The 24554-nt window shown below is 45.7% G+C and overlaps 3 protein-coding genes across 5 annotated transcripts in view; all 3 read left to right on the top strand.

The window, feature by feature from the left end:
• The first annotated feature begins 692 nt into the window (after positions 1–692).
• Positions 693–6655, top strand: ifi30a (IFI30 lysosomal thiol reductase a). The gene is made up of 7 exons (XM_030364736.1): positions 693–954; positions 2571–2765; positions 3140–3214; positions 5429–5518; positions 5612–5764; positions 6075–6143; positions 6373–6655. Exons 1-7 carry the CDS (start codon positions 802–804, stop codon positions 6439–6441), a joined length of 804 nt encoding a protein of 267 aa, XP_030220596.1. The 5' UTR covers positions 693–801; the 3' UTR covers positions 6442–6655.
• Positions 6656–7341: 686 nt separating this feature from the next.
• LOC115548384 (spidroin-2-like) lies at positions 7342–10611 on the top strand. The gene is made up of 3 exons (XM_030362955.1): positions 7342–7953; positions 9555–9955; positions 10312–10611. The coding sequence occupies exons 1-3, from the start codon at positions 7912–7914 to the stop codon at positions 10409–10411; spliced, it is 543 nt and encodes a 180-aa protein (XP_030218815.1). The 5' UTR covers positions 7342–7911; the 3' UTR covers positions 10412–10611.
• A 2814-nt stretch (positions 10612–13425) lies between these two features.
• pde4ca (phosphodiesterase 4C, cAMP-specific a) overlaps positions 13426–24554 on the top strand; it is a 49947-nt gene continuing 38818 nt past the window's right edge. Inside the window, exon 1 of one of the 3 annotated variants that reach the window (XM_030364378.1) lies at positions 13426–14183. In XM_030364378.1, the coding sequence (XP_030220238.1) occupies positions 13921–14183 (263 nt within the window). In that variant the 5' untranslated portion in view covers positions 13426–13920. Of the gene's footprint in view, positions 14184–19225; positions 20455–24554 lie in introns of those variants that run through there. The other 2 variants (XM_030364379.1, XM_030364382.1) reach the window with 2 other exon arrangements.

The following is a 24554-nucleotide window of genomic DNA, read 5'->3' as shown; positions in this document are numbered from 1 at the left end:
ACAATAACAGATTCACAATATAAACAACATATAGGCTACTAAAATACTCTTTATAAGCTTGACCAGTTGAATCATATATATTATATATCATCAATCAGTTCAATTCAATTGTATTGCTAAAGGATGCAGGGATTGGGGATCATGTCTTAGCCCCATTAGTAGGAATATTGAGGAAATAGATTGATCTATATCTATATATTTTACCATTATTTTCCTTCCGAGTAGTCCCTGCAGTAGCCAGTCTTTAAATGGGGAGTACTAGTCGGCCTACCCCCCATGTTGGAAACACTGTGCTAAAGTATGAATAACTGAGGAAGGTGTTCTGGGCACGCACACAGAGATGGGTCATAAATATAACGCACAACCTAAGTAAGCTTGAGAACAATAAACAATAGGCTACAATGATATAAATTGGACCACAATTCAGATTGGACCGCAGAGTGAATCATAATAGTTAAGTGCATAATAGGAGATGGCAACAAATAGGTCGAGAAATAATGTCAGAGATTAAGATAACATTCAAGGTATTACCTAAGTAAACCTTACTTACATAAATGGTCTGCACCAATAATAGGCCACAAATTTGACACCCATAAAAATGTTTTGATGCATCGTCAAAAAATTTGACCGTGACGCACCGACCCCGTGATCTGTGATCTGTTCCAGCCGTGCTCAGCGTGGGTCACATGACTCGATGTCACATGACTCGAGGTCCCATGGTCCAATCACAACAAAATAAAAGCAAAACAAGGAAGCGGGTGTTTATTCCTTCGGTAGCCGTAACGTCGGTGGATTTTCAGTATGCGTCTTTGGAAAGCGTTAGACATGCAGACTGGTTTCCTCCTGTTGGTTTTGACCCTCTGGTCCAGTGCAGATGTGGGGCAGTGCGTCTCCTCGTGCACCGCTGCTCCGTCCCAGTGGTGCTCCTCTGTGGACTCAGCCGTTCAATGTGGGGTGAGTCATTCAAAAAGTAATGTAAAAGCTATTGAGTTTTGGCTGTTTGAAAATATCGTCCGTTTAACCAAAAGGGCTCTCAAGTCTCTGCGTGAGACACACGCAATTCAACCCATGCACACGCTCACACGCCACAATTTCTCACGCAGAAAAATGACCAGGATAGCATGTTGCTTAAGTCAATAGCCTTTTGAGGCAGTGTTGTTTCAGAATAGTAGTTAATTAAGGGCCGATAATGCTTACTATCATACATTTGTCACCATGTCTGTGGACACATTTGTATGCAGTCACATGTTAATATACCCAGTGCCGCCGCTCCCATAACGTGCGCTGCGCGTAGGGCCTCAAGTCCTGAGGGGGCCCCCAAAAAAAAAAAAAAAAAAAAAAAAAAAAAAAAAGTAAAGTGTGTAAATAGTTTCTGCTTGTAAATATTTGCTTCATAGAAGAATTTTTCGTACTTGTATACTTCTGGTTTTAAGTTTGTATTTATGGATAACTATTTAATTTAAAAGATTTTTTTCGGGGGGGGGGGGGGGGGGGGGGGGGGGGGGGGGGCATAAAGGAGTTATGCTTAGGGCCCCAAAATAGCTAGCAGCGGCACTGAATATACCCCCCCCCCCCCCCCCCCCGCCGACCAAATCTCACACTCTGAGCTCAGTTCAAAACTTGAGAGCCCTTGTTTGTTCCTCCTAAATACATCCGGCTGTTCTGTTACTGAGAGTTACCTGCAGTTCAGACCTCAACCCAATACAACGACATTAAATCGGCAAGAGGTGGCAGTGTTGAACTAGATTGGAGGTCCTCAGCTCAACTTCACAGAACGTCACCGTAACTGCACTTTCATTGCAGTGCGGATAGCACTACAAAATGCTTATTAAAAACCACACAAGTTAAATTGGAAAATTCATACACCCGCCTCGGGTGAAAACAATTAAGTGTAGCGGGTGCCTTTTGATTTAAAACCATCTTCACCTGCTTCCTTGGACCAAGATGACAATTTATTCCCAGTAATTCCAATTAATCTAGATTTTTAAGTGCAGGTTTAATGATCATTAAAAGATAAACAGGGGTATTGGTTTAGCTTTGTGTCTTACTGTCTTGGGCCTTTTCACTTAAACCATTACTGGATTAAGAGGTCATCGTGGTCGAGGGTGGGTCCATCTGCTGAAGAACAGAATAGGGCCTGGGGATTGCAAATCCGTGCACAATTGGTTTATGAATCCGAGGGCAAGCTTTACCAATCAGTTTGCACGCTTTACAATCAGTTTGCACACTTTACGAATCCATGCCACGGATTTACCTTTTTTTGATTCATGTGATGTGTGCTCTGTAGCATCTCGATTTTATCTTTTAAAGGGAAACCATGAAGGCCTACAGCAGGCATTTACTGCTGATTCAACATTTCATAGGAGATATGGTTTAATGATTAACATGATTGAGAAGTATGATCACAGAGTCGAAACTATGCATATTAAACACTTGACCATTAGAATAAAACATCCATGACTTTTCCACTCTTGTATTTGTGATCAATCAAAATATATTTGATGACGATGGTAACATATTATATAATCAATAGTATGAGCTCCTGCTGACCTGTCCTATTATTGTGTCAGGTTCTGAAGCAGTGCCTGGAGGCCAACTTCACCCGCTCCCACTACCACCAGGACGACCGCTCGGTGCAGCTTGAGCTGTACTACGAGAGCCTGTGTCCCGGCTGCCGGGGATTCCTCACCCAGATGCTGTTCCCCACCTGGACCATGCTGCAGGACATCCTCAGCGTCACCCTGGTGCCCTACGGCAACGCCAAGGTCAGGACAGCCCTGGACAAGGAGTTACATTCTGCAGCGATCTGTTTGCAGGCCTCTGTGTCCAAAGTGATGGTTTTGTAGGCCATATTTCATTTTATTAGACTATATGAGGACCGTCGCACCTTGACGTTCTTAATTGACAAAGTTCCACGCAGTTTGGTATTCACTTTTCTGTTTAAAGAAACGTAGATGGATTTTGAGTGTTTCAAATACAGAGATAATTTCCACAGTCATAAAAAAAAATCCTCATCCGTTACCTCTGTTACCTCAGAAAATATCCAGAGATATCTCTAAAATATATACGAGATAACCGGCAATGTCAACATCGCTGGGTTTGTTAAAGATTTTCTTCAGCTGTTCATTGTCTCCTCCAGGAACGGTTTGATGGGAAAAAGTATGTCTTTACATGCCAGCACGGAGAGGAGGAATGTTTAGGCAACATGATTGAGGTAAGGAATCTTCCATTTACATTTAGGGCATTTAGGAGACGCTTTTATCCAAAGCGACTTACAATAAGTACATTTGTCATAAGAAGTGCATCAATATATCGCTGTCGGTACAGAAAGGATGTTCATAGAACCAAGTGCAAGTACCACAATCGCTAGGCTAATCAATTCCCCGTATTACAGACATGATAGCAGCTGCTGCAGTTGCTACACAGTTAAGTGCTACAATACAATACACTATTATTAAGTGCTACAATACAATACAATACACTACAATACGGTGTACAATGGTGGTCAGAAGAGGAAAGGTGGCTATGCAGAGTCGAGGTGAACTCTGAACAGGTGAGTCTTGAGTCCTTTTCGGAAGATAGTGAGCGACTCTGCGGTCCTGAGAGCGGCAGGGAGCTCGTTCCACCACTGAGGCCCCAAAACCAAGAAGAGTTGTGACTTTGCTAATCGACCTTTGCTAGCTCTTAGCGATGGTGGTTCCAGTCGTCCAGCTGAGGTAGTCGAGCGGAGGGATCGAGCAGGGGTGTGTGGGTTTAGCAATGCATGGAGGTAGGCAGGGGCAGTTCCATCGACTGCCTTGTATGCCAGTACCATCGTCTTAAATTTGATGCGAGCTACTACAGGGAGCCAGTGGAGGTCCCGGAAGAGGGGGGTCACATGGGAGAACTTCAGTAGGTTGAACACGAGGCGCGCTGCCGCATTCTGGAAGCGCTGCATAGGTTTAATCGCAGAGGCAGGAAGTCCAGCCAGGAGTGAGTTGCAGTAGTCGAGGCGGGAGATGACCAGTGATTGGACTAGAAGCTGAGCTGCTTCCCTTGTGAGGAAGGGCCGGATTCTGCGGATGTTGTAATGTGCAAATCTGTAGGATCGGGCGACCGTAGTGATGTTTGCAGTGCAGCATAACTGGTTGTCCAATACCACACCGAGGTTTCTGGCAGTTGGAGAGGGAGATACAGTAATGTTCTCGACGGTGACCAGTAAGTCCATGTGTGGGCAGTCTTTCCCTGGGATTAGGAGAAGCTCGGTTTTGTTGAGGTTAAGCCTCAGGTGATGGGCCGTTGTCCAGGTGCTGACATCCGCCAGACATTCCGATATGCGTGTTGTAATCAGGGTTTTCTCAGATGAGGGGAAAGAGAGAAATAACTGAGTGTCGTCAGCATAGCAGTGATAGGAAAAGCCGTGTGATGTAATTACCGAGCCTAGAGACCTGGTATAGAGGGAGAACAGAAGAGGCCCCAGTACAGAGCCTTGAGGGACACCAGTTTCGAGCGTGCAAGGTTTGGACAAGGAGCCATTCCATGTCACTTGATAGGTGCGGTTCGTCAGGTAGGATATGAACCAGGAAAGAGCAGATTCAGTGATTCCAAGTTCGGCAAGAGTGGCAAGAAGGATCTGGTGGTTCACCGTGTCAAATGCTGCTGACGGGTCGAGCAGAATGAGGACCGATGAGAGGGACGAGGCTCTGGCAGCACGGAGGGACTCAGTCACCGCGAGGAGAGCCGTCTCGGTGGAGTGTGCTTTCTTGAAGCCTGACTGGTGAGGGTCAAGGAGGTTGTTAGATGAGAGATAGGAGGACATTTGGTTAGCAACGGCACGTTCCAGTGTTTTAGACAGGAACGAAAGAAGAGATACCGGTCTGTAGTTCTGGATGTCGGTGGTATTAAGAGTTGGTTTTTGAGGAGAGGCTTTATTCTGGCAGTCTTGAAAGACGCTGGAACAATGCCTGAAGTGAGGGAGGAATTGATAGTTGATGAAATGGCAGAATGTCGCTTGAGACATCCTGGAGGAGAGAGGAGGGGATGGCGTCAAGGGGGCAGGTGGTGGCATGGTTAGATGTTATTATTCTGTTGACCTCGTCAGAGGTGAGAGGGATAAATTGGGTAAAGACAGAGGAGGGGATGGGAGGAGGGAGAATGGAGGCAGGGATAAAAGAGGAACTAATGTCCTTCACTTTCTGGGTAAAGTAGTTAACAAAGTCATCAGCCAAATGTACAGACTAAACCCACTGTTTACACCCACTGTTTAAACCCTTTGACAGTACAGAAAGAGCTTCATTACGTTCCCTCTGTTACCTGTGAATTAACTTTATTTAAATTAAATTCATGACAAATTGCAGATGTAACAATTCAAATGCTAGGAAGTATTTGTACATTAGAACCTATGATGCTAAATGGACTTGTTGAAAGTGTTCTTCTCTCTTCCTGTTAGACTTGTTTACTGACCCTGGCAGGAAGTTCAGCCTTCCAGGTCATCTACTGTATGGAGTCCTCCACCGATGTCATCAAGTCTGCTGAGGCCGTGGGTCCCCCCCCCCCCCCCAATAGGATTCACTTTTATTTAGTCCATCGCCTCCTTTGCTGGGGATCAATATGTCTGTTCATTTGTGTGTAGTGTCTGAACCTGTACCAGCCCACCCTGAAGTGGGCCAGTGTTGTGAGCTGTGTTGACGGGGACATGGGCAACAAGCTGATGCACCTGAACGCCCTGAAGACGGGGGCCCTGAAGCCTGCTCACAACTACGTCCCCTGGGTCACCATCAACGGGGTAAGAGGGGCCGGTGGAGGGCCGGTGGAGGGCCGGGGGGGCAAACGGAAGTCCAGGAGACTAAAGGACCGTCAAACAGGGCGCAGTTCGGCATGTTGAGCAAGGACGCCTACAGAGAGAATGTGGACATTGATAATCATGTAAATGGGCTTTAATCAAATGTCAAATTGAGAAAGACGTTTGGGGACTGGAATAGGGAACGATGCAACTCAAATCATTTGGCGGGGGAAGTCTGGACGACATTTATTTAATCCCTTTCCTTTCCTCCAACAAAAATACATTGCTGAAAACGCTTGTTCTTGTTTGACAGGAGCACACAGACGTCCTGCAGAACAAGGCCATGAATGCCCTGCTGCCGCTGGTGTGCAGTCTGTACCAGGTAAACTCTCATTCTATTACCCAGATCTGGGCTCAGTGGATCATTGGAGACACTGCTTTCTCTGTGCATATGAGATTTATGGGGGATTTTCTTTTTTTTTGTGCTGTTGATGCAGTTTTAGATATCCATTGCTAGGGAGTTTATATAAAGCAGTGGAAAGCCATAACAGTAGACAGTCATGTGCTTTTGGTCCATCTTTGACCTACCCTGTTTTTGTGCCTTTGTGTAGGGCCCAAAGCCTGATGCCTGTGGCTCCTCCCAGAGAAAGCCGTACAGGAGCTACTGCCACAACGACTGAAGATATCGACCAGGCCCGCCTCAACTTTTCAAATGCTGTGTTGCAAACATGTTGAATTCTAACTTTTTTTTAACTCTAAACTAATTTTTTTGGTGGCTATTGCACTTTATAGTTCGAGTTAAAGGACTTCAACCAAAAAATTTGAAGTTTTTTTTTTTTTATAAAAGGGAAATGTATTTGTATGCCTTTTTGTAATATAAGATTTAAAGACGTATTTTTGTATCATTGATATTCGGTTCTTAATTCGAGCTCGCATCATTTACAGGTGTCCAAGAGTCCTGTGTTTAAATATGCCATTGTTGGAAAGGGGGAAATCTTCATATCACTGCATGCTTAAAGACGACGCTGAAGTTGGCATCCGATTCGCAGCATCCGATTCAGCAGCTGGTCCACTTTAAATCGGTCCTGATTGAAAACCACTACACCTAGACTCTTCAAATCTGGACTAAATTATCACAGTGAGGCTATACATTATAATAAACATAGTTACAGATTTGTGAAACCTTTTTTCTATTTGTGAAAATGCAATACAGGCTAATTTTAATGCTTTTTAGGGGTCCAGACTGCATTAGAACTGGTCCTGATTGAAAACCACTACACCTAGACTCTTCAAATCTGGACTAAATTATCACAGTGAGGCTATACATTATGTAAAACATAGTTTCAGATTTGTGAAACTTTTAACCTATTTGTGAAAATGCAATGCGGTCTGGACCCCTAAAAAGCATTCAAATAAGCCTGTATTGCATTTTCACAAATAGGGTAAAGGTTTCACAAATCTGAAACTATGTTTTACATAATGTATAGCCTCACTGTGATAATGCAGTCCAAATTTGAAGAGGTGTAGTGGTTTTCAATCAGGATCGATTTGAAGATTCTAAGTGGTTTTCAAGCCAAATCAGATGCTGCCAATCGGATGCCAACTTGAGCGTCGTTGCTTAAAGGAAATATGCAGGCTGTGTGGCCGCACGCAAAAACGTTAAGGCTACTTTAGACACTTGGTAGGAGTTGTTAGGTAACAACACAGTTGTTGGGTCGAATGGGCCCTCACAACCACTGTTTGTTGTTGTGGTGGCCAGTAGGTGTGCGTTCTGTTTACCGTTGCTCGTATCGAGTGGGTATTGGCAACTCCTGTAAAGTAACGTGGCAAATGTGGAAGTAGTTTTCGCAGAAAAGTCCTGCCCAACCAGTAGCCTACGTCTGGATTCAAATCATACTGTATCATGCTGGATCTTTACCTTCATGGTGATAACATAAATAAGGGTCCAGCAGGAAGTAAGACCAACTGCCTTCATCTCGCACTCAACCTTTCTTGTGGTCAACTGCTAGCATCCACTTTTGAAAACCGAGTAGTGAGGTTCATGTTTGGGATTGAGTATTTAATTGAAGTTCTGAAGTTTTTAAGCGTCAGTGTAGAATAGTTCCACGTTCATATCTCTTATCTCCTCGCTGACCCGATACGACTTGGACATGAGGAAAAGCGTCTCGTCAAAGGAGGTGAGCCTCATGGAGGTAAGCTTGATACAAAATTATATATATTTTTCTGGCTTTTCATTTCAAACGGAACCATATTTTTTTATGAGCGTGTGTGTAAAAAAGCTACACAATCTTACACACACGCATCTATTCATATATACCATCATTTATAGTTCTGATAATATTTATGCAAATGAATGTACACTAATATCCATTGATGGTGTAAAAACATTTACAAAAAGTATCAACACGTATCATGAAAGAAGCTGGCCAGCAATTGTTAACTGAAAGGTAGTTGAAAGGTGGGACGCCCCGAGAGAAAGACAAGGAGATGGTCATAAGATCCAGGGAGGACAAAGGCTCTTATCAGCTGGGCTCTGACGTAGAAGAGATGCCCTGAGTCCTAGACGGCAAACAGCATCCATGTGTGAGAACTCCATCTTGTGTTAAAGTTTGCACGGTGGGGCCCCCGGGATCGGGAGAGCAGGTGGTACATTCCAAAGATAAAACCTGTACTCTGTGTGTTTAAGGCCCCATGGCTTCCATTTAGCAGATAAACATATCAGCAGCACACAAGGTGACCTGGTCTCGTATAGGCTATATAGTTAGGATAAACTCAAACAAACGGATTGATGCGTTAAAGATGTAAAGAAAAAAAGGACAACGCATACATATGGTTCCACACATGGTTGGATTTAATGACATAAATAAATGGATTAAATTGTTATTTAATGGAAAATCCTCATAAACTAAACTTCAAGCATTGAAGGCTAGGATCTGGAAATAGAGATAGATACTGAGGATGGAAAAACATATGGCTCTGGGCCAAATTCTCGTGCGTCACTAAAGATGGTGGAACATATCTTCAAAACAAACCATTGTTATCTATTTTAACTCAAACACAGACTGATGCCAAAGACATCTAGGAACTACAGTCTTTGAAAATGCTTCTCTTAATCTACTAAAAAGAAAGTCCTGAAAGGTGAACTCTTCGTTTCAGTTATTGAGGAGCCGGTCATCAATGAAACAATGTGTTTCTAAAGTTAGAAAAAGAAAAAGACAGGATCACAGGATCACTGTTTGCCCTCTGGTCTGAATCCCTAGGATGATAAGAATCATATGGTCTAATAATCGAATCATATGAACCACATAGGAAATTATTATTATTATTATTATTTCTAAATGCCTGACTTGTTGCTATTCCATTCTTGAGACTTATTCTTGTGACTATTAAACTCTGCTTTTCCCTCTTATCAATCACTACTTGTCTGCAGGACAGTTTAGTGGAAATGGAGTTTGACTCTCAGCCGTAGGGTTCCTGGTTCAAACCCCTGTTTGGCATTACCTATACACATCCTTGAGCAAGATGATATGTTTCATTATCAGATGGGCAGATGATGTATATTCAAATTAATGGTTTGGGCAACTCAACTACATACTACATAGTACAAAACACTAATGATGAGCAATACAAGAACAACCTAATGATAATTTAAAACAAAAGTCTTAACATAAAATATGAGGTTCAATAAGGTACAAAAACAATTTACAGATCAATAGCGTCTGCTAAATGTCTTAATAATGAGCTTGACTCCTAACGGTGCATTCTGTTTCCCAACCCCCTCCCCCCCGAGCAGGCCTCCGGTCAAGAGGTCTCCGGTCCCGGGCAGGCCCCTGGTCCAGAAGCCTTCCGTCCCGGTCAGGCCTCCGGTCCCGGTCAGGCCTCCGGTCCAGGGCAGGCCTCCGGTCCCGGTCAGGCCTCCGGTCCAGAGGTCTCAGGTCCCGGTCAGCCCTCCGGTCCAGAGGTCTCAGGTCCCGGTCAGCCCTCTGGTCCAGGGCAGGCCTCCGGGCCCGAGCCCGAGCCCGAGCCCGCTCGCCACCAGGCCCCCCCCCTCCACCGGGCCGTGAAGAGGGTCTCCTCGGGGCCCCTGCAGCTGCCCAGGCTCTGCTACAGGGCGTCCTGTAGAGAGGGAAGAACCTGGGCCTTCAGGGCCTCTCAGAGCGTTGGGAACCTCCTAAACTACAGCTCCAGAGCCTTGTGAGTATTAACACGCACACCTTTGACCCATCACGCACACACGTGGTCGGCTGCTCTGCTCGTGAAGAGGGAACCATCATGCTCCCATCGGGATGTTAGATATCTGTTGAAAGCCGTCACGGTTTGAGTGTTACAGTGCTAAATGATTATCAGGCAAAGTTATGTGATGCCAAATCAAATGACAATATCTGCAAAGAATCTGGGTTGAAAATGTCCCAATGTCCACAGTGCACCTGAAGGCACAACGTGCTCCTATGCAGGTAGGCCAACACCCCATTCAAAGTGGCGTACACAGCTCACTTGTTCCTTCTCTTGCACCTCTGACCCGCCACGGGTGTCGTCTGGACGACCTTCAGCCTCAACCTCCTTTGGTGCGTGGCAGTTCGTATTGCCGAGTCAGTGGTAACAGGACAGATCTTGCTGTGGGCCGTACGTTGCTGGACACACCACTTGTGATGTGGGTGATGATAATACGTTTTTGCTGAGCGGGGTCAAACCAGGTGAGGGTAAACAAGCACCGCAGTACTTAGCAATTATCTCCTTCATTTACCAGAACTCTTGAACAAAAGTTTCCATGACAATGGCAACTGTGTGTGTCTCTGTTGTGAACACAGTCTAGTGTGTGTGTGTGTGTGTGTACGTGTGTGTGTGTGTGTGTGTGTGTGTGTACGTGTGTGTGTGGGTGTGTGTGTGTGGGTGGGTGTGTGTGTGTGTGTCCGTGTGTGTGTGTGCCCGTGTGTATGTACTTGCATCAACTAATGTCCTTTATCCGGCTCCTCCTAGCTCCCGAGTGTCGAGGTGTCCCTGAGCAAGACACCTTACCCCGTCCTGACTGCTCCTGACCAGCTGGCTGTCGCCCTGCGTGGTTGACTCCGCCGTCAGTGTGTGAATGTGTGCATGAATGGGTAGATGTCAGGCAATATTGTACAGCACTTTGGGTGGCCCCGTGTTACAAAAAAGGGCTATATAAATGCAGTCCATTTACCATTTACCATTTAACGTCCTGGGGAGCCTAACAAAGAGAAAAAGTGTTATTTTATGAAGAAGAAAAAGGTATTTGTTCCTCTGCAACTAAACGACAGCAAGTCTTTCAACGCTTGACTCTTGGAGGAATGTGTTATGGTCTGATTACACTGAACTCTGTATGTATTGCATCAGTTAAGGTTATTTACTGTTGGAGACGGCAGGGGATAAATGGTTCATGTCGTTGTGATTATGGGGGTTTTCACCCCAACTTTCAACAATTCGCAAAAATGAAACTTAAATGTATGTTGAGCTGGTTGTCAGCCAGAGCAGTAGAGGGAGCTGTTGCTATCCTATGTCGGGGCTGAACATGTTCAGTTCAACTTGTCCAATATGCAATGACAGCACTTTGTAATGAGTCCTTCTTCACAGCTTTGCTTCCTTCCTTTTACATGTTTGGCACTGGAATCAATTGATAAAGTAACGTTAAGCAATTCCTTTTAGAAGCATTTGTTGTCATATTTGTTGGATTTCTGTTTACATCACTACAGCAATCAATAAATCAAAGGCTCTGACAACATAAAAAAAAATGCAGTATCTGTTGCCGTCCCAGGCGCGGAATTAGCCTGTCGAATCATTTAATTATAGCCGAATGACATGATTGGATTGTCAACCATTGACCAACCATTGATGGTCAACCTGTCCACCATTTTTACACTTGCACTGATTAGGCATATTAAGAGTCTTCCACCAGACTAGGCAGAGCTATTGCTGAGGCTAGCGAGCTAGTCATGTGTTCTGGGGGCGTGGCTTTGGAGGGAGCCTGAAGGGAGGGCGGGATTTCTTCAGTAACTTACTTTAAAGTCTAGCTTGCTCTGGCTGGTTTCCCAAAATGGACAACCATTGCTTTAATAGTTGATCAAAACACAAACAAATTAGATTATCCATCTTAAATTGAAGTCTTTTCTTTTTTATGACCATCCAGATTCACTTTACATTAACTTCAAGGCTATTATGACGGAGCATTTATGATTGTATGCCAATTATGGCAAAGGAAGAGTTGTAATAAAGGTCAATCTAGACGGTTCAATTTATTCTGTTCAATGGGGACGGGGGGGGGACGGGGCTGCATTATCATAGACAGGGTGACTCCCATGGATCTGTTCTCCTCTCCTTGCAAGGGATAAAATGCCTCTCTTTGTGTTCCTTGGCTGTAACAGGGCCATCTGCTTGCCTGTTTAAAACTTGAAAGTGCAATTTTGATGCCAAGCCAAGGTCATTAAAGCAAGATAGCCTGCCTATTTATAGTCAAACAACATTGGACAATATTTGTTAACAACAACAACAATTATTTATGTTTCCATCAGACGTGTGTCGTCAGTTTCTGATCCACTTAAGTTACCGGGATACAATTTACACTTTGATAACACACTTTGAAAAAGTTTATAAATCGATACTCGAAGAACCATATAGAGTTTATTATTCTATCAAATTGTTGTCAAGCGGATCCAACCCTGATAATAAAACCAAACACGCTAACTGAATTGGGGTCTTTAAAGAGAGAGAGAAAAGGGTTCGCTGTGAACAGGCCTGTCTCCTCTGGGCCCGGCCGCCCTTCGTCATAGGTTCAGCGCTGTGTCAGATGTTTCGGACCCCCGGGTTAAACCCACCAGTCCTGACAGCACCGGTGTACGTCTGTGTCTGTCTGTGTGTGTGTGTGTGTGTGTGTGTGTGTGTGTGTGTGTGTGTGTGTGTGTGTGTGTGTGTGTGTGTGTGTGTGTGTGTGTGTGTGTGTGTTCGTTCCCAGATCACAGGAGGACATTCCCTCCGCTCTCTCCGACGGATAAACACAGAGCCTTGGGTGGGGGGCTGGGGGGGGGCTGGTGGTGCTGGGCGGAGGGAGATGGTGGGGCCTCCAGTCAGATAGAGAGCGCCATTGTGACAGGACCATGCCCTCTTTATAGCTTTTATCTACCTCCGCTTTTAATAGTCAGAGCTTCTTCATGTGACTTGCCCCGGTGCGCTCCAACCAAGCATGTGAAGAGGGAAAAAACGGTCCAACTCGGAGGAAATACCAGTCCACACAACATTAAAGCCACAGCAGGGACCGACTTTGAAAAAGTCCAAAATAAAAGCCTTGAGTGTACGGTGTCTGGCAGACGGAGAGTAAGCAGAAGGCACTGTGGGGCCCGTCCGGGCCCTGACCATGCCTGGCGACCGGTTAATGTTTACTCTCTGGAGAAACTGAAAGAGGAAGTCATTACGAGGCATCATTTGAGGTTGACGGACAATACGCACATTGAGATCTTGGGTAAAGGGATGCGGAGTGTAGGGGAATTGGGAGGAGAAGGGGAGGGTTTGAAAAATAAGTCAGACTGTTGAAGAAGGCGATCTATCACTCTATGGCCGCTCTGTGATTCTGACGTCCGTATTTAGATGGAAAGAGGGAAGGCCCTGGGAGTTATGTAAACAAAGGCTAGGGGGAGGGTGGGAAGACCAGAGTACATCAACACTGATATTTGCATCGAATGCCTGGTTCCAAATTCACCGTGGTCTCCCTTGGAAGGGAAGATCGCATTTCAAATAAAGTTTAAAAGGCAGATAGTGAGGGCTTTAAGGTAGGCTTTTTGTAAGCTTTTTTTCTACTCCCAGAGGTACAACTCTTGAACCTCTCTGGATCGTTTCAAACGGCATATCTCAAAGCAGCAGGGGTTTTAAGATCTCTGCTCTGTGTCGCCTGAGGACAGAGACATGATGGATCCGAGTGGCTACAACCTCTCCAACTGGGCTTTTGGATTCAAAACAGGACCGACGAGACCTGCAGCATGCTTGACTCCTACCGACCGCCTTTCCAGTTGTGAGGTGCGGACAGCGATATTCTGGTGACTATTGAGAAAGAAAGCCGGGCAGGAAGACGGTGCCCTAGCCTGAGTCGGTTTGGGCTAGCAGCAGGTGGACTCAGGAAGACCTGACCGGCGACCGGTGACCCCCCGACCCCCACGATGAGCGAGCTGGGTTCCGAGAGCTCGGAGGACGAGCACTCCGAGGTCCGGGAGAAGCGGACGGAGGGTCGCCATGCCAACCGCCTGCCCTTCATCCAACTCATGCCCCGGTCCGGCGGAGGTTCGCCGGGAGGCTCCCCGAGGATCTCCCCCAAGGACTCCCCCCGCGCCTCGCCCCGGAACTCCCCGCTGCTCTTCAGGAGGCTGATGATGAACCGGAGCATCTGTCTGCAGCGGCGCTTCACCCTGGCCCACACGCCCAGGTAGAGCTCCCCCCCCCCCCCCCCCCCCCCCCCCCCCCAGATGAGGTGTTGATGTGGGGGTTTTGAGGAAGACAACAGAGGCCATTTTGATATGGATGCAGTGTTGAATTGAATTGGAGCCAACACACAAACTCGCGCACAAACACACGTCTACACACTGCCACACTTAAACACACTAACACACACATACAGAAAGACACACACATGAAAGTTAACCTAATATTTGAGCTAGGCCTGACACAGTTGATCCATTCTCCCTGGGTGTGGGAACGTTCTATTTCTTAAGTAACCATAATGATATCTTAAGTGCTGGCCCATGTTCAAATCTGAAGTTTGGTAGCTTAGAGATCCTCTGCTATGGTTTGCCCTGGGGTCGTCCTCCACAGCTCAGAACTAGCTTCTATTTCTGGGCTTTGTTGTTGTGCACGCGGCAACCTTTTCACGCTGCGGAACTGGTTGCCCTACAGCGTACGGCTATTTGAAATGAATCCCGACCACACGATGGTTATCCAGGGCTGTGTTTAAACTGAACATACCGTCCTCTTTTGGAACCGAACCGGCCGGCATCCAGCGGGAAACTCTGTTCTATAACTTTATTTACTACTACAACTACTACTAATGCTACTTTTTTGTAGTTAACATATTCTTCAGTAATGTGGTTTAAATTGTTTCATCAACTGTATAACAAACTGTATTTTAGCTTATGCCATAATGTGGAAGTAGCCATGTCTATTTCCAAGTTCTAGCTTGTGAGTTGTACATTATTATACAATAAACGGTTGTATTATAAGCCTCTGTTAGCCCTAACCCTGTTTGCCAAATTGACCTTGTCAGCCTTTTGTTTTAAAAAAGACAAGAATAGTATGTTGATGTTGGCTCTTTCAATCAGGGTCCAGTGGTGTGTTTATCACATAGGGGAGTTTAAGATTTCAATTTAAATGCTCTCTTACATTGGATGTGTGCTTGTGTAGACAGTGATTCAGCAATGCTCCAGAAGTAGGCCTTAAAGGACAGATTCCATACTTTTCTTAAGTGTTTTGTTAGGGACGAACATCGTTGCACTTTCATAAAATCTCGAAAGAAATTCAGATAGGAACCACATTACCTAGATTCATATATTATATATATTTGGTTGTTTTTGAAAAGTCCATGTCTCTCCCTATCACCAGAAAAATATTTGCAACATGCCAATGAACCAGCAGTGTGTATAGCCCTGTCAACTTTCCAGCTTTTTCCATTACAAGGCACCCTAATAGCGCGTCACGCATGTATTTAATTAAAAAAAAAACAAATTATGTGGTTTTTGTGTGCTCTTGTGGTCCCGGTGCGAGGCCGACCACCAGCTTGTTTGCGGAGAGCAGCTGTGTTGCAGGTCAATGGTGTGCTATCCTTTATGGAAGCTATTGCCATCATTAGTTTTATCACCCCTTCTTTCACGACCACTCATCAACCCAAATAATGCTCATCAAATATTGACCAACTCTGCTGTGTGGCAATGAGGACTGCTTTATTGAAGAAGAAGGAAAAACATTGGACTGGATTTGTTTTTTTTAAGAGTAGGCCCTAAAACATTTTAAATGTTGGTCTGTATCTTCATACTAGGAAAACCTTTTCCTTTTTGAAATGTAAATAAGGTGGACGCTAACCAGTGGTAGATTGTGGTTCACCCTTTCTTTTTTTTTTCTCCTCCCATTTGAGGTTTCAATTGCAAGAATGAGTGTGTTGCTAGGCAGATGTGTTTTGGTAAAGACCTCTTGGAAGAACAGTGTGAGCTGATGTGTGATTACAATTCACCTCTGAAATAAAAGGTTTAAGAGCCTCAGAGAAACCCTAGCCTCTGCCGGAGGACATTGTTTTATGTTTGTTGGCCGGGAATTCCAATTAAACCTTGACGTAGGAAGGTGAACCTTCTAGCTAGCCCAAAACCCTGTTTACAAGTTCATCCATCTCTATAAACTTCTAGCGAGGAGACCATTTTGCCAAGGCCTTTAATGGACCGCTGTTGGAGATCTTGCGCCATAAAGCAGCATACCTGCAAGTACATTCATTTATACGGTTCACGATTGGTTAAGGATTTTTTCAATCTATCTGGCGGGAAATGTAAATTTCGAGGGCAAGGGCACGTCAGGCCAGGTTGATTTTAACGGCCGATGCGGAACACCTTTAAGTCAAACCGCTTGATGTATAACCCCGAAATTCGACGGCTTGCGTATTTTAAATTATACAATCAGACGTCAGAAGGAGAGGAGCTAGCCGCACGCGGGTACGAGCACTGTCCCGCCATGTCAGTGTGTGATATAAATGGATGGAAGTGAGTTACTGCAGGATGGCTGGTGCACAGGATAAATTAAACAAACTGGAGTCAGGCGGAAAATAAACGTTGAGGGGAGCTTAAGTAAAGCACACACCGCGGCCGTTATTTTCACTTAGTGTCTCCGTGATGAACGGCTCGTTTTCCGTTCAGAGCCAGGTCCGCCATTCGACAACAGGAGCAAGAGAGCGCATCGGCGATACCAGTTCAATGTTGCCCAAGATATAAGCTAGCTATTCACCACTCCGCGTTAGTTGGATGAGGGGCTGCGGCGCCACAAACAGACAAGCAAGAGGCCAACCACCAGGGCACGGTCGACAGAGCGTCGAGGAGCCCTGGTCGCGGCGGGTTCAGCGGGCCACCGTGCGGGTCACCCTGTGGGTCACCCTGTGTCTCGGATGTCCACTCATACGGTCAATAGGCCTCACAATATTTGCGCTCTCGAGAAACGGTTTGACAAATCACTTCCGCTGCATTCTCTCATGAGCAGAAGCACAGACGTGTCCGAGGGCTGGTCAGTGCTCTCATGGACGGCCGGGTCGCAGGCCTCTAGGCCACTTTTGACTCACAGCCATCAGACCAAGGTTGATGACGGTGCTTTGTGACTTCAGGGACGGGGTGATGCTGCGACATCGACCAGGGTAGTCTGAACTGGGGTCATCCCTCTGTTCCCCAGGTCCTATGTCCCAGGTGCAAAGGGTTAGGGTCAGGTTTAGGGTTAGGGTTAGGGTGAGGGTTAACCCTAAACCTAACCCTAACCATAACCAATCGGAGGAGAGACATTCTAACCAATCACATGCGAATCAGAGGCGTAAAAGGCGGTACTTGCCCCTACCATGTTCCCCGGTCACATACAAAGCGGGGAACACAGGACCCGGGGAACATAGGACCCGGGGAACATAGATACGCTCCCGTCTGAACTCATCTCCACCTCCTGCTTTGACCGGGACGGCAGTTGGACAATCCTCTGTATTATTACCATAATTAATGAATTACACTAAAAACAAAAGTTATAATAATAATAATACAAAATGATATTATTAATAATAGCAAACACATTTCATTGGTTAATGATGGTTCACGCACTTCTAGGCCAACAGTTTGATAGTACTTTCCCACCAACTCTGTTATTGAGCGTTTGGAGCCTTCCAACAGCATGGGTGCCTTGTGACACACATGCTGTGCCCCACAGATGTAGCCCGGCTGTGTGATGGAGCTACATGGGACTCAGCGGGGTGGGCAGGAGAGCGTACACTAGAGGCTACAGAGCTCTTTGACTCTCAGCAGCTGGCTCTGGCTTTAGACCTAGCTGTAGTCATCATTGAGCAGGATTTCAGCTATATCATTGATATGTAACCAAAGTATTAAGTGTCTTACAGAAAAATACGCAATCATGCTGGTTTCTTTTCACAACACAAGGAAACAAGAATTTAAATACTTAACGCTATCACGCTACTCCTCTAAAGTCAGTAAACCATTCAAATGTTTTTTGAACTGGCCACTAGAGGCTGCTGTGGCGTGTGAATGGTCTGATTACAACAGAGAGCTGAATGTTGTTCTATAAGGTTGGCTCTTCTTTACTCATAGTATTGTGACTTGTTAACTTCAGTATTATGCATTCGCCACTCAGACAGTAATGTAATGTAGGCAATGTATATGAATAGAACATTTGGTGTGTATTACGATATTAGATGTCATTGGTCTTCCCCTGGTTCTAATGCAAGTAAAAAAAAAAAGAAATAAGATAGATTGCTTTGTTGTGTTTTTTTTTTTTTTTTTCTGCTTCTGGATGCTGTTCTGTGTGAGACTTCTTCCAATGTGTGATCTCTCAACAATGCTCCATTCTGGTGTTACTCCTGGCATTTTGCGATCACCTCTTTGCTCACATGCTCCAACGCTGGGGAGAAAATTCAACTGAACATTGAACTTGAATGATATAGTAGAGAAACCAAGGGGAAGCACACACACACACACACACACACACACACACACACACACACACACACACACACACACACACACACACACACACACACACACACACACACACACACACACCACACACACACACACAGAGTATTGAGCTGTCAATCGACCATTCCCTAGCTGTTCTGCAGCCCTAGGAGGCAGGCCTATTTAACTATTGTGGGAGCAAAACAGAAACCCTGCTTGGTAAAGTATATTAGCAAACCATAGTACAGTATATTATAGGATAAAGTGTATGGTATGGCATGGCACGGTATGGTATAGCAGAGTATAGGTGTAGCAAAGCATAGTATAGGCATTCCTCCTGCATTATTTGACAAATTTGTGCACAGTTAAAGCCCTGTTGTATTTGTGCTGGGACGTGTTCTCTCTATCTTCACCCACCCCCCACGCACACCCCTTTTCTGTTCTATCATCCCCTCTGTGCAATTTGCTCTCTCTCTGCCCAGCCCCATCTCTGACCCAACCCCTCCCTTCTGACGCTATCTCACTTGCCCTATCTCTCTCTCTCTCTCTCTCGTCTCTCTCTCTCTCTCTCTCTCTCGTCTCTCTCTCTCTCGTCTCTCTCTCTCTCTCTCTCTCTCTCTCTCTCTCTCTCTCTCTCTCTCTCTCTCTCTCTCTCTCTCTCTCTCTCAGGGGAGTAGTTTGTGTTTGTTGTTCCACCATATGCCTATTCCTACATTGCTCAGGAAAGAGGAGAAGAGAGAGAGAGAGAGAGAGAGAGAGAGAGAGAGAGAGAGAGAGAGAGAGAGAGAGAGAGAGAGAGAGAGAGAGAGAGAGAGAGAGAGAGAGAGAGAGAGAGAGAGAGAGAGAGAGACCATAGTTGAATATGGACAAATGACTGGGACTGCCCACTCCTGGGATCATCTGCTGGGATTATAACACTGTTTGTTTTGCTTTGCAACTTTAGTTTGCTTCTGTTTTTGCACGTTGGATACCAACTCCTAGTTCAGTAGCGTCCTGCATCCAGGCGGCCCTCGATCCGTTCTGCTCTAGCTCCGTCCCGCAGGGCCAGGGGAAGGTCTGGACTCTGCTTTGGGAGGAATTGAGTTTTTTCAGATCGACTTGGAAGAATCCAAGCTTGCCATCTCCTATTTAGGGAATAAAAGGAGGGGAAAGAAAAAGAGAGGAGGGGAAAACTTGTTTATCTTGGCTGCTCTTTGGTGAGCTGAAAGCACAGTGAGTAAGGAACTGGTCCCCGGTCAGGGTTGACATCAGCATCTGTTTGACTTTATATGAATAGGCCTCCTAAGAGGTCCTCTGTCAGCGCGGTCATGCGAGGCTCGCTGGCCTTATGAAGGGCTGCTAACAGGCGGGGACTCTTTACCTTTTTAGGTGGTTGTCACACAAACTGTACAACATACACTAATATACGCACGCACAAGCACATCTTGGATTCCCTGTTTTGCAGCCCCGAGCCGCCTTTGGACACATCCCGAGGTAGATATCAAACACGGCTCCAGCGAGGGAATCTCTGGTCGTCCTCCGCTCTCTGCGTCACCTCACGTGGAACTGTCCATTTTATTTTCTTATCATGAGCAGATAACATTTTTTCCTCTCCACGAGAGAGTGGTCAGAGGTGGCTGAGGAGGCCTCGGACTGATTGTGGAGTTAAATTGTATTTCCATACGACTGCTTTGCATTTGCTTCTCCTTGGACCTGCCTTCCCTACATGGTCTTCGGGAGGAAACCTGCCTCCTAACCCCACTGTCTTGAGAGAAGTGTGAAGGCACCGGACAATTCCATCTAAGACTCGGAAACCGCCATGGCATACGGATCACACCAAAATTCCTTGACCAGACACGACCGGATTTTCCGCCTCCTTTGCTGCCCGAAGCCCTTTTAGCCTCTGAATGTGTGCACGATTTCCTGAGAACTGTTCCTCAACCCAGTGAGCACCATGATGAACAAAGACTCCCGCTTTGCACGGAAGACACATGGCAACTTCTCCAACCGCCGCCACTCCTGCATTGGGTAGGTTGACCTCTATGGTGCCATTAAGTTGGGGTGGGGAGGGGGGGGGGGGGGGGGGGGGGATGAAGAGGATTATGATGAAGATGCTGGTGATGATGACAATGACAAAAGTTCAAATGATTTGTGCCCTTGAGTGTGCTCAATGGGCCTTTGACTATACTATAAGTATATTTGCCGATCCAAAAAGCTTCTAATGAGGTGATGTGACGCTTAAGAAGCTTCCAACAGTCCCTCAATTAATTTATTGCAGATGTGCTTAAAATGTCAGAAACGCATTCAACCTCCTCCTAATGTCCCGGCGTGGCGCTGGAACCCATGGAGGGGGGGGGGGGGGGGGGGGGGGGGGGGGGAGGGGGAGGGGGGGGGAGAGAGAGAGAGAAAGGCAGAAGCATCAGTGGTAAACAGTCCATGGCTGGGACTACTTTTGGTGTTTCTGCTGCGGCTCCCAGAGCAGTGTTTTTAGTGTGTGTGTGTGCGTGTGTGTGCGTGTGTGCAGTGTAGTGCTTGAACCCATGGGGGGTGGGGTGGGGGGCCAGGCAGAAGCATCAGTGGTAAACACGCTAGGGTCTGGGCTACTGTGATAATCGATAGGCGGAGAACCAACCAACCATGAACCCACTATTGGAGGCTTGGTTGTTATTATAAAGTTGATGGTATTAGTATAGCCCCCGTCAGTTACAAAGTCTCAAAAGACCCTTGAGAAGAGAAAAACCCCTGAGAAGGACGCAGATCGGGGGTCCCTCCCCCCAGTGGGGGTTAGGATTGCAAGGGGGGAGGCCATAACGACAGTTATAATGGTGGCAGAATTAGTGAGCAAAACAGAGGTGTCGAATTTATTTATGTACTGTTTGTGAGGGGATGTCCTGGTACATGAAATAGATCGTACTTTATTGATCCCAGACAGGAAATTGCTGGGATCAGCTTGTATTTATTAGCCTTCATATGACCCTGAATCCCTCCACATCACAATCACATGTTCCCCTAAAGACAAACACTCACACAATGTACAGTGAAACCATGGAGGCAAACACTCACACATGTAAGCACACACAAAAACAGCCACCCAATGCTGAATTTGGAAACAAATATCTTTAGATATATAAACACTACCATTCAAGTTTGTTATTTTTTATTTTTTAAAGAAAAGCACAGTTTTTTCAATGAAGATACCAATAGATTAATCAGAAATACAGTCTAGACATTGTTCATTTGCTCAATGAATATTATAGCTGGAAACAGCAGATTTTTAATGAAATATATACAAAGATGTGCGGAGGCCTTTTCCAGCAAACATCAGTCCTGTGTTCTAATGGTAGATTGTTAAGCTAATCATGTTAAAAGGCTAATTGATGATTAGAAAAACCGTTGTGCAATTAAGTTAGCACAGCTGAAAACTGTTGAATAAAAGTGTGTTTTCATGGAAAACATGAAATAGTCTGGGTGACCCCTAAACTTTTCAACCGTAAAGATATATATATAAAATCGTACAAGCAATATATCTAACTATATGTGTGACCATATGTCAACATAGATTAGTATCACTGGCAAGATGGCATCGGGTGCTTTTGGAGCTGAACGTCTGAGATCTGCGTTGTTGTGTGTTTTATGTTCACGAGTATCGTCAGAGCTCCTCCAGCAATGTGTCTGCTGTGATCACATGAGGAGATCAAAGCAGGAGGCTTCTCACCACAGCTTCTAATAATAAAGAGGGGACAAGGGAGCAAGGCCCACCTGATGCCCATCGGCGACCCAGGGAAGGTGAAGCCGTCCTTTAGGGGGACGAGAGGGACACTGAAGACTGTACTAATTGTGGATGGCATTGAATGCTGAAAAGACGAGATGATAGAAATAGACCAGGTTTGGTTTGGCCAGCTTGCGACTCTGCTATTTGGCATTTTAGCCCTGTTATGGTCTATGTTGAGATTCAATGTTAGACATTAAGGCATCACATTGTGACCAAGCAGGACATTGAAATGCGACTCATGGGACTAATGTCTTTAGATGTCAGGTTAAAAGTCTTTTGTTTGCATTGCTTTTTTGTCTTTTGAAATAGATGACACACACACCCACACATACACATTGACTTGAACACACACCGACACAGACACACACACGCACACATACACACACGCGCACACACACACACACACACACGCATAGACACACGCACACGCACACACACACACACACACAAAGCGGTCTCTTATATTCACAATGTGTCTGTCACAATAGGCACAGCTCATCTTTTGTGTTGTAATAATGGTACCAGGGAACCATTCATTCAATTCAGTCACACACACACACACACACACACACACACACACACACACACACACACACACACACACACACACACACACACACACACACACACACACACACACACACACACACACACAGAGCAATCCCTAAAAAGGCTCTCTTAACACCGTTCCAGTGGAATTAAGACACATTTAAATCGCACTTTGTCTTTCCAGCCCACTAAATCAGTGTCATTGTTATGCCATTCGATCCCTTACCCATGAACTAATGAGACGTGACCTTTCGCCTTCGGTCACTGTCACTGCCAGTCAAGGGAGGCTGACATCTGATTGGACAATGCGCTGAAATAGAGGAGGAATTACGAGCTAACTGAGCAGAGTGAGGGTAGGGGAGACAAGGGAGAAACAGAGAGAGGGGGGATGGAGAGAGAGAGAGAGAGAGAGAGAGAGAGGGTGGAGAGAGTTTGGGGAGAGAGAGAGAGAGAGGGGGGGGGGGGGGGGGGGGGGTGGGGGGAGAGAGATAGGGAGAGAGAGAGAGAGAGAGAGAGAGAGAGAGAGAGAGAGAGAGAGAGGGGAGAGAAAGAGAGAGAGAGAGAGAGAGAGAGAGGGGGGGGGTGGGGGGAGGGAGAGAGAGAGATAGAGAGAGAGAGAGAGAGAGAGAGAGAGAGAGAGAGAGAGAGAGAGAGAGAGAGGGAGAGAGGGAGAGAAAGAGAGCGAGAGAGAGGGGGAGGGAGGGAGAGAGAGAAGGAGAGAGAGAGGGAGCTAAAGAGAAAAGACAGACTCACCAGAGGTGAGGGTTAGGAGAGAATGTCAGTTGGTGACAGTTGGAGATTGCGGCGCTGTCAGGAAGAGATATCGCCGAAAAAACAGACAGAGACGCAGATACCGACGGGGACCTGACAGTGACAGTTAAAGCCAGAGTACAAAGAATATACAACACATGGTGACAAAACGAACAGAGGTGTTGTTGTAGCTTTGCTTTGTTTTTTGTGTTATGGCGGCTCATGGAAAAAGTGTCAAGTGAGGTCACCCAAACAAAGGGCGACAGTGCCGATGTCCCCTGCCCCAACAGAGGCCCCTCACCCACCAACACCCCCCGCTGCTCCCCGATCAGTCAATACAAAGTGGGGGGGGGGGCGGGTGGCAGGCGGCGGGCGGCCGCGTGCGTCACTGCTGTACTCTGTGTTTGCAGCATGACTGATTTAGCCGATCGCCTCCACGGGGCATCGATCGCTGGGGCTGGCAGGGCCGCCACACAAACCACAGGCCCCCCCCCCCGACCCACAGCAGCACCACACGGTACCAGGGCCTCTCCGGAGGGCCCAGAGTGGGGCCCCGGCCCCCTGGTGGATCACATGATGCACTGCATACATAGATTCAGAGACATAGACCAGTACATACACATACGTAGATATAGAGAGACACAGATCAGGACATACACATACATAGATATATAGAGACATAGATCAAAACATACACATGCATAGATATATAGAGAATTATATCACTCCATGGATATATAGAGACATAGATCAGTACCTGTTTACAGTAGAGTAAATTCATTGATGACATAATTACCGTCTGATTCATGTAGTGGATTATTTGTTTTTAAATGACGGACATTACTTTTATATATATATATATATATATATATATAATTATATAATAGTAATGCCATACATTTTTAAACAAATGTCTATGTCTATATATATATAAAGAAACATATATAGACACATACACATATATTTAGACAATTATCACCTTGATTTATAATAAAAGAATCATTCAATTATCTGTAGAGTAATATGTTTATATTTGTAATTAATAAGTATTATTATG

Source organism: Gadus morhua, chromosome 8 (assembly GCF_902167405.1).
Source record: "Gadus morhua chromosome 8, gadMor3.0, whole genome shotgun sequence".
Classification (NCBI taxonomy): Eukaryota; Metazoa; Chordata; class Actinopteri; order Gadiformes; family Gadidae; genus Gadus; species Gadus morhua.
This window is presented reverse-complemented; position numbering and strand designations above follow the sequence as displayed.